At 38.4% G+C, this 10,911-nt stretch overlaps 1 protein-coding gene across 1 annotated transcript; it reads left to right on the top strand.

The window, feature by feature from the left end:
• Positions 1-320: 320 nt before the first annotated feature.
• Positions 321-863, top strand: LOC145157282 (uncharacterized). The gene has a single exon (XM_079076344.1). It carries the CDS (start codon positions 321-323, stop codon positions 861-863), a length of 543 nt encoding a protein of 180 aa, XP_078932470.1.
• Positions 864-10,911: the final 10,048 nt, after the last annotated feature.

Here is a 10,911-nt window from a genome sequence, read left to right as displayed (position 1 = left end):
CATTTTCAGTTGTAAAACGTTCCTGGCTGTAAACCTGTTTACAGCCGCAAATCCTTGTTGATGGTAAATCCTTCTCAGGTGTAAACCATTTCTAGCTGCAAACGTTTCTCAACTGTAAACCTTTCTTGGTTGGGATTCTCTTTGATTTTTGAACAAGTTTATTTTTGATTAAAATTAAAAAAAATAAAAAAACGGAACCACAAAACAGTGCAATTCATCAGGAGTTGGATTCAATCATGGGAACTACCACAAGAATTTCACGTCTACTATCTACCGAAGAATTTCCTGAATGGAAATACAAAATCGAAAAATATATCAAAATGAAAGATTTCAAAGTTTGGCGCAACATTCTTAGAGGTACTGTTAAAGTCACAACTACTCTGGAAGATGGTTCAATAACTAACAAAAATGTGGAAAACTATATTCATGCTGAGTTTGAAAAAATTGAGGAACAGGAAAAGGCACTGTCAACTCTAACTATGGCTCTATCCCCTGACATTGCTCAAGGATTCAGGGAGTATGATTCAACAAAAGAACTTTGGGAAGCATTGATAGAGGTTTACGAAGGAAATGATGACATGAAACAAAGCAGACTGGACATGCTTTGTCAAAAATTCAACTTGTTTAACCATGCTCTGGGAGAAACTCTTGAAACCCGATTGCAGAGATTCATCACTCTTACCACTGAGATGAGCACTGCTGGAATTTATGTACCACGCTCAGAGATTAACAAGAAACTGCTGAATTCTCTCCCCAAGTCATGGGACATGAATGTCTCTGTTATTAAGAAAACCAAAGATCTTAACAGACTTACTCTTGCTGAAACAATGGCTGTCATCAAAGCTTGTGATTTAGATGATTAGCAACGCGAGATAAACTATGTGAATTCCTACTCGACAGCTAATCTTGGAATTTCATCGAACAATTCTTTTTCATCTTTCACTGTTCCACAAACTCAAGCTTTCACTGTACCAAAAAACCCATGCTATTTCATCTTCCATGTATTATCCGCAAACCCATACTGTTCCACATTCAACCTCATCTTCAAAAATTTATGTTGTTGTATCAAACTCCAAGGAAGCTGAAGAAAATCTAGCTTTAGCTTCTGGTCTTGTGAATTGTTACAATGCTTTTCTAGCTGGAGATTTGCCTCCTCAACTCTCGTTTGCTGATCTTGATCAAATTCAACCTGCAGACATTGAGGAAATGGATATCACCTGGCAAATTGCAATGTCAGTGTTCAGAGCTAAAGAGTTTGCCAAGAAGAAGGGAAAGAACAACTGGGGCATGAATGGAGACATGAAAGTTGGGTTGAATAGAGGTAAGCTTAGGTGCTTCAACTATCATGAGCCTGGTCATTTTGCTCGTGAGTACCCAAAACCAGATAGAAGGGGAAATCATGACAGGAGAATGGTGCCAATGGTGAACAACATAGGAACAACATCCAACGGTGAAACTACAAATTTGGCAGTTGTGGCTCAAGCATTTGATTGGGAGGATCAGATTCAGGCATTGAACATCTCAGGACCTGAAACTGCCAATTTCGGACAGATAAATGAACTTCTAGATCAAGAAGCTGCAGAGGATGCTGAAGTAGAAAAGATGCAGCTTTAAATTGCTTTCATGGTATCTACCACTCCAGAGAAGAAAGAGGTCTGTGAAATTTCTTGCTTTCAAAAATGCATGGATACTATTAAATTTTTGCGTGATCAAATTGATTTGTAACGTAGAGACAATGAGGACCTTAGGTATGAAACCTATACTCTTAGGAAGGGCCAAAAACCACTAAAAGAACAACTAGAGGCCAAAATCAAGGATTTTAGACAGCTTCAAGAAGACTATAGCAACAAATGTGAGAACTATAACCATGTTAAGACACAACTTGCTAACTTAACTGCCGAACTTGACACATTGAAAATAGATTTGCGAATGAAGATTTTAATTTCAGAAAGTATGGTGTGTCAAGTAAGACAGTTGAGAGCTTGATAGAAACAAAATTAAAATGGAAGGACAAGAAGAAAGTAGGTATCGTGTATGACAGTGTTCCACCTCCTTTTAACCATACTTACCCTAACATTCCTCTATCTAAAGAAGAAATAGAAAGAGAAGCATATCTTCAATATGGAAAACCTACTGTGGTGGTGCCAGGGAGTAGTTCTAGGGTAAATGATACTAATGTTTATGATTTATATGCAGATTTACCCTTAGAACAAGGCAAGCAAACAGCTGGAGAAAGTTTTTCTGATAATAATGTTGTGTTGCAATCTGATGTTTCTGTTATGAACGCTGATCTTTTTGTTTCAAATTTGAAAACTAATGTTTTGGTTTCTAATGATGTTGTTGTGAACACTGATGATTCATATGTTTCTGAACAGTATGGTGATGTGTTTGATAAAGCTAAATCTCATGAATCTGTCACTGGCACATGCATGCCACCTAACCCAGTCACTCATTCTGAATCATGCACACGCACATGTGGGAAAACTAAAGAACGAAATAAAGTCACTAAACCAGAAAAGAGCAGTAACAATTTTCATGTAAAGAAATAGACATGTTTCAACTGTGGAACCCCTGGTCATATTGCACGAAACTGTCCAAACCGTGCATTTGTTCCTTTTTATACACAAAGGGGAGTGAATAAGTCACGAGGAAGATCTCTTAAGAGAAAATCCTCGAGATATCATTCAGTTGATGGTGATCGGACAATTAATAAAGAAAGGAAAAGGGTTGATCTTGAAACGAACAAACAATTTTTAAACAAAAATTCAACAGGTACTTTAACGAGACCGAATGTGGTTAAGCCAAATTCGGTATCGTCAAAGTCATTGTCTGGGTCTTGGGCTAATCTTAGAAGGAATCCAAACGATCAAAACCAAAGAAAAACATTTTGAAAACACCTGTTAATGTTTCTAAACCTAACTATAAATGGGTGCCCAAAATTTCAAATGTCCAATCACCTCAACGTTCTGTGTGTGCATCTGGTGATAAATCTGTCTTGTCACATGAAAAAGTTAATTTTGTTTCTTACAAAGGAAAACCCAGTGTTTCTATGACCTGGGTTCCTAAGTCTAGTTAATCTCGCACATCGTGCAAGAATAGCTACGGAGGAATATCGTCAGACCTTGGTATGTCGATAGTGGTTCTTCTAGACACATGACAGGAGACATCTCCCAATTGCAAGACATTCAGAATTTCAACGGGGGTTTTTTTTCCTTTGCGGGAGGAGAAGGAGGAAAGATCACTTAGAAGGCTAAAGTGACAAATGGTGTGCTTAGCTTTGAGAACGTTAACTATGCTCCTTATCCGAAAGACAGTCTGTTGAGCGTTTCTCAGATCTGTGATAAAGGCTACTCACTCTAAATCCCAAAATCATCATACCTGAAGAATGGATTTTGGTTTGATCTGAAAGGTAAGGGAATGCCTATGTTATTGGCATGAATCATAACATTCCCGAACAAGTCACCTGCTAAGAATGAGATTGTGCATGGTCTTCCCATCAAGGACTTCATAACCTTTGAAAAATGTTTGGCGTGTGCTCAGGGAAAGCATCATCCCAAGCCTCATTTACCAAAGACGGTCAATTCAATCAGCAAGGTTCTTCAATTATTGCATATGGATTTGTTTGGTCCAGTCAACGTTCTCAGCATCAAAAAGAATTCTTATTGTCTTCTTGTGATTGATGATTACTCTCGTTTCACATGTGTTTTCTTTCTATTCAACAAGAGTGGGATTGCTGACTTGATCAAGAAGTTCATTGTGATGATTGAGAATCAAACGAATGAAAAGGTTAAGGCACTTAGAACTGATAATGGCACAGAGTTCAAGAATGCAATTCTGGATTACTTCTGTGTAGAAAAGGGAATCTTGTGTCAATACAGTTCCGTTCGGACACCAAAACAAAATGGTGTTGCAGAATGGAGAAATCGTACTCTGATCGACGCTGCAAGGATGATGCTTTGTGATTCCAAATTGTCGGTCTTCTTCTGGGATGAGGCGATCAACACTGCTTGTTACGTTCATAATCGAGTCCTGATAAACAAAGCTCAGATGAAGACCCCGTACGCGATATTATACAATCACAAGCCATCGGTTCCTCATTTCAAAATATTTGGATGTCCTTGCACCCTTCTTCACCTCAAATCGAACCCCATGTTCAACGCAAAGCCCGATGACTTCTATTTTGTGGGATACGCCGCACATACTGCTTACCGTGTCTACAACAAAGCCACCAAGAAAATTGTGGAATCTTATGACGTGCGTTGGCTGGAGGAGAATGAGACAGATGCGAGAGTTGGACCTGACTGGTTATTTGATTATGCATCATTGTTTAAATCTTTCAATGTGTATTCTGATAATGTTTCAGGTTGTTTCTCAAGCTCAAGTACAGTTGTTGAAGATGAAGAGGAAGATTTTGTGTACAGACCACCCCTGGTGACTCCTGCGTCTCCTAGAGTGGATGAAGCTGCTCCAAGTACTTGCTCAAGTTCTCCAAGTCAAGGAATCTGTTCTGATGCTGAAGCCACTCCTCTTACTCCTACTGAAAGAGAAGTCATGTCAAGGGATACTTCCGCTGCTACTCAATCGTTCATGGAGCTTCTCTTTCCTGAACCAATTTCAAACAAATACCTGGCAAGTACCTCTCACGATCCGAGATCGTATGAGGCGAGTGATTCAGCTGAAGATAGATTCTTTAATATCAAAACACTTCCGGTCTCAGTCGATGATTTCAACCATGAAATCCCAACAAGAATTCAACGTGATCGTCCGATTGAAAATGTCATCTGGCCACTGGGAGAAAGAGTTAAAACGAGAATTCAGAGTGGAGATGTCAATACATGTCTCTATTCTTGCTTCATCTCTCAGATTGAGCCCAAGAGTGTATCAATGGCGTTAAATGAACCAAGTTGGGTTGATGCGATACACGAAGAGTTAAATCAATTCGAAAAACTAGGTGTTTAGAAGATGGTTGAGTTACCGAAGGGCAAGAAGTCTTTAGACACGCGTTGGGTGTTTAAAAATAAGCAAGACGATTCCGGGGTGATTGTGCACAATAAGGCTAGATTGGTCATTCGTGGATTCAGGCACATCGAGGGTCTAGACTACACAGAAGTATATGCTCCGGTTGCACGTTTGGAAGCCATCCGTATATTCCTTGCATATGCTTCATACATGAACTTTACTGTTTATCAAATGGATGTTGAGACTGCCTTCTTGTACGACGCTGTAAAAGAGGAAATTTATGTTGATCAACCTCCTGGGTTTGTTTATTCCAAGTTTCTGAATCATGTCTACAAGTTGGACAAGGCTCTATATGGGTTGCATCAGGCTCCCAGAGCTTGGTATGGAACTCTTACAGACCACTTGCTTGCGCATGGGTATACACGAGGAACGATTGATCAAACGTTATTCATCAAGCATGTGGTTGCAGACCTGATTCTTGAACAAATCTATGTGGACGACATCATTTTCGGGTCGACAAGTTCCAAGCTGTATAAGGAGTTCAAGACTGTCATGAAGAAAGGATTTGAGATGAGTTCGTTGGGAGAAATGACCACGTTTTTAGGGCTTCAAGTTCGACAAGATTCATCCGGAATCTTGTTACATCAAGGAAAATACGTTGAAGACACGTTGGAGAAGTTTGGATATAAAGATTCAAAGATTGCACTGACTAAAATGGATGAAAGACCGTTGTTGTCTCCCGACCCAGAAGGGGGCATGTTGATCAGACAGACTACCGCTCGATGATTGGTTCCCTGATGTATCTAACGGCCAGCAGACCCGACATCATGTTTGCAGTCTGTCAATGGGCACGTTATCAGGCTAATCCTAAACTTTCTCATTCAATTGTTGTCAAAAGGATTTTTAGGTATCTTAAAGGTAGCCATAAATTGGGTCTTTGGTTTCCTAAAAATCTCGATTTCGATTTATATGCATTTGCTGACAGTAACTATGGAGGATGTGAGCTTGATAGGAAATCAACATCGGGAGGGTGTCAATTTTTGGGAGACCGTTTGGTGTCTTGGCAGTGCAAGGACCAACAAATCGTGTCAATATCCACAGCTGAGGTTGAATATGTTGCTGCTTCAGCCTGTTGCTCACAAGTCATCTGGATTCAATATCAACTTCTCGATTATGGTTTGAATTTTCTTGAAACTCCAATATTTTCTGACAATGATGCTGATATCCAAATTGCTAAAAATCCAGTCCAACACTCCAAAACCAAGCACATCGACATCAAGGTTCATTTTATTCGAGATTGTTATGAGCGGTCGCTCATTTGTTTGGAACAAATCCACACTGATAACAATGTGGCGGATTTGTTTACCAAACCTTTCAACAAAGCTCGATTCGATATGCTTGTGAGCTTTCTAAAAATGATCCGTTTTGAAGACTAATTTTTTTAGGATAGATTTTACTAGTTTAAATTTGCGCATATTATTTCTCTTCTTTCCCATGCACAAATTTGCGCACTTTGTGGACCTAGTTAGTTGCGTATGGTCTAACAATACGACGCTCGGGTAGATTGAGTAGTGAGATATACATGGGAACTTGCGGGATACACTAAAGTAATATGTATCTAGAATTGTGGATTAACTTTTCCTCGATGTATGGTCTCATGTGCTTAATTTAGTTACTGATAGGGCGACTGGGGAATTCCAATAAAGTAGGTTTGTAGAAGATTATTTTCTTGCTTTCTTTCTGTTAGTCATATGTTGCCTCTTCTCCGTGATTGGAAGAGATCCGACCTCGACTGCAACATATGCAACTCTATCTCTATGAATCTCCTTTTATACACAATTCTTTCTGCCTGTTAGTCATATGTTGTCTCCTTTGCGTGATAAGAGTTTATCCGACCTGGAACACAGCATATGCAACATTCTATTTCTCAATTCCTCTATTTCAGTTAGTCATATGTTAATCCCTCTGTGTGATTGGAACATATCTGACCTGGGAATAAGACATATGCATTTCTAAATCTATCTTCTCCCTTAATAATTGTCTGCTCATCTAAAGTAAGGAGTACTTTGAAAGTTCTTGATTATCAGGGTATATCAGGAAGTGGGAAACACATTCTAGTACATCTAAAATTTAACATTTATAAGGTTGTCTGTAGATCTACTGCTAAATTTAGGTGGACAACAATATCCTTTGTCGTCGTCAGCCAAATGGTCCCTTTAAGAATATTATTTAGGTATATAGGGTCAAAAGTATTGTCACCTATAATTTGTCAAATATTGTCACAATCTTTCGTGTTTAAGTGGACCACAATACCGGCGATTGACCATATCTATTCTTGAAGGTGAAGGTACTGAAAAACAGGTTAAGGTTGTCTCAAAACTTTGATCCCAAAAAAAATATATATAAAATTTTAAGTGGTGAAAAGATTTTAGAGTCATTTTATTTTATTTTATTTTATTTTTATTTTCTGAAAATTAAAATTTAAAAATTGCTAGTTTGAATTTAATTTTTTAGATTTTATTTTATTTTATTTTTTTTTTATTTTTATGTCTTCAAAATGTTTTCATTTTAATTAAGTATTGGATGTATTGGGTTTGAATTTAAGGCTTTTGGTTTGCAGCCCATGGGTTTTGGGTCGGATATGGTATAAGGTATAAAATGGAGGGTTTGCAGCTGCAAACCCCACTTTCCTCACAAATTCGTTTACAGCTGCAAACGCCTCTTCCATTTCTCTCTCAACTTTTGATTTCGATTCATCATTTGTTTGTGCGTTTTTCTGAAATAGATCATCGATTCATCAAGGTATAGTGATTGCGAGACCCACAATGATAAATCTAACTTGATTCGATCGTGTTTTGCAGGGTTATAGATGCCAAAAGGTGTTCGTCATCGATCTGGAAGCGTTTACCGCCATAGATCTGTTTACCGCCGTTTAAACCGTTTATAGCCATAAACGATTTTACTGCCGTTAAACCGTTTACAGCCGTAAACGCGTTTACTGTCGTTAAACCGTTTACAGCAGTAAACGCGTTTACAGAAACATGTTTACAGCTGTAAACCGGTTTCCAGCTATATAATTATGTTTCATTTGGATCAAAAATTAATTTAAGGCCAAATCAACTTGTAATTGAGAAATGTTTTTTTTAATTACTTAAATTCTTGATTTTCTCAGTTGGCTTGTTTTAATGTAGATCAAATGACTAACTTGAATTTTTCTGAAAGTCACAACATTGCTGCTTACTTGTCCGATCCTCCAGCTGGACAGCAAGAGTTTAGGTCCATGATCGGAAAGTCGAATTTCCTCTCACATTCTTCCTTAATACTAACATCCTTACGCGTATTGTCACACCCCGAAACCGATGGCGGAAACGTTCCGGGGCGGAGTGACGTCATGTGTAGTATCACAACCAATGAACATAGTAAGCATAGTAAACACAACCATTACATTACATAGAAATAATTACATTCGTTTGAAAACAAAGTACTACAAGTTTCATAGATACATTAGTTAGAACAAAAGTAGAGACGAGGCTTCTATACGCTCCGTCTTCTCCAAAAAGATTGACAAGAGTACCTGTCTAATGAGAACCTGAGAATACAAGCTGTTTTAAAATATCAGCATAAAGCTGGTGAGTTCATAAGCGTATTTTGTTAAGGGAAAAATCGTTTATTTAATCCAGTGATAAATAATTCATTTCCTTTTGTAAAGATTTACTGTAATATCGAAAAGCCATCGTTACTGAGTTATGAAATACATAGGCATGTTTTTCCCAGAAAATCCCACATTTTCTAACATGTAAATTGATTTGAATAAGATATAAAAACCCTAAGTTTTGACCCTGGAATTTCCTTCCAGTACGAAAGTAGGTAGTTTTAATACATAAAACTATAGATTTGATCCCTGGAATACCATCCAGTACGAAAGTAGGTAGTTTTAATACATAAAACTATAGATTTGATCCCTGGAATACCATCCAGTACGAAAGTAGGTAGTTTTAATACATAAAACTATAGATTTGATGAAGCAAGAAAATCCGTGACCAAATTGGTTTATTTAATACATATTATGAGCCGTATAACCATACTGATATGACCCGTGACCTCCTTGACGTTCTTCAGGCGTCGTTCGATTTCCAAAATTTGTCACCCCAGGCGTGCCCGCCTAACTGTAGCTAGCAGTTTAGGTGTGGGATTGTCAGTCCCGAATAGATCTATCCACAAATTTCACGTTCTCCCTCCAGGAGACTCTGGTTATACATCCGGAGAGGATTTATTGGTATCCCGAAGGATATAATGAAGACAAGTCTCACAAGCTAGTATTTACTATTTTACGGATGGTTTAATCGTTTTCGAGTTTCGAATTTGTTTGGAACATAGTGGAGTATAAATAATTAAATACAACATAATTATTTAGCATGATACTCTAGATTAGACATGGATAAACTAAATCAGACATAGTTTATATTTTTGACCTTGCATGAAATTGAATTCGTATGACGAGTGGTAAAGATCCCAAATTATTCCCATAATAATTTGCATAGTTTGATAAGTTTTTCCCCTTTAGATTTGAAAGGTTTGATAAGTTCCATACAGTTTTAGGAAAACTATGTAATTATATTTAGAAAGTATCCCTTATGCTCTGCATATTACCAGAGGGATAAAGTATCATAAGTTCATCGAAGAATCGTATAATTACATCAGTTTTTAAGTTATGAAAACCTTTATGATTTTGCTTGTATTCCCCCCCCCCCCCCTGAAAACATGAAAAACATGGAAAAGGTGTAGGGGTATGAACTCACCTGACGAGAATGTGCTGAGTAGGATGCTAGAAGACAACTTAGGACTTGAACACACGCAAAGGTCCTAAGTAATATGAGGTGATACACAATTATATCCAATTAGTTATTATACTACTAATTAAACAAGTAGACACACTCAATGCAAGAAAACACTTGGTTCCAAGTGTTAGGAATGATACGGGTTGCATTTAAGGAGTGTATAACCTAGTTAGGAGGGCTTACTCTTCAAGTGCAAACTCTTAGGGGAGTTTACGGTTTCTAGACCACATCCCCCATGAGTTTACGGCCGTAAACTCATGGGTGTGGTGGTTTGAGTGATCCAAGGTCTCATCTTGCACATAGGAAGGATCTAGGGTTGATTCGAGGGCTTAGGAAGTGATCGGGACATGAAATGACCTAGGAATTAGGGTTTACGGTTCTTGGACCACCCTTGGGGAGTTTACGGTCGTAAACACATGGGTTTACGGTTCTTGGACCACCCTTGGGGAGTTTACGGTCGTAAACACATGGGTTTACGGCCGTAAACCCATCCTTGTCCATGTTTGACCATTTTCCAAGTGTTTTGGTGGTTTGTAGGCCATTCATGCAAGTTCTAGACTCATATACAAGCCATGCAAGGTGTTTAGGGCATTAAAACACCCTTTGTAGGTGTTTACGGTTTTGGGAGATGTTCCCAAACCGTAAACTCATGTTTACACTTCTTTGGACATGTTTTAGGGTTCTAAGATCATTCTAGCAAGTTTCAAGGCCATTAGACATGCATTGGAGGGGTTAAGGGGCATCAAAACCCCATTAAAGGGTGTTTACGGTTCTTGAACCTTCAAGAACCGTAAACTCATGTTCATCCTCAAAAAGGCATGATTTTGTGGTTCAAACTCCATGCATGTAAGTATCTAAGCCTTAGAAGAGGTTTGGAAGGGTTTTGGGGCTTCAAAACCCCCCATTGAAGGAGTTTACGGTTTTGGGAGGCTCCCCAAACCGTAAACACGAGTTTTTGATGGTTCTTGGGTAGTTTAAACATAGATTTGCATGCATGTTAGGATAAACGACTAGTTAGGAAGGATCACTTACCAATTTGGAGCTTGAAAGTGAAGATTCTTGAGAGAGATCCGATTTTAGAGAGAGAGAGTAGAGAGAGAGAGTTCAAAGTGGG

This window comes from Lactuca virosa, chromosome 2, assembly GCF_052849685.1.
Source record: "Lactuca virosa cultivar CGN04683 chromosome 2, Lactuca_virosa_CGN04683_v6, whole genome shotgun sequence".
In the NCBI taxonomy this organism is placed as follows: domain Eukaryota; kingdom Viridiplantae; phylum Streptophyta; class Magnoliopsida; order Asterales; family Asteraceae; genus Lactuca; species Lactuca virosa.
Note: the sequence above shows the minus strand (reverse complement) of the source record. Positions and strands in the feature narration are given on the sequence as shown.

Coding starts and splice junctions, on each gene's coding strand:
- LOC145157282 (XM_079076344.1), top strand. CDS start 321: ATGAAAGATTTCAAAGTTTGGCGCAACATTCTTAGAGGTACTGTTAAA.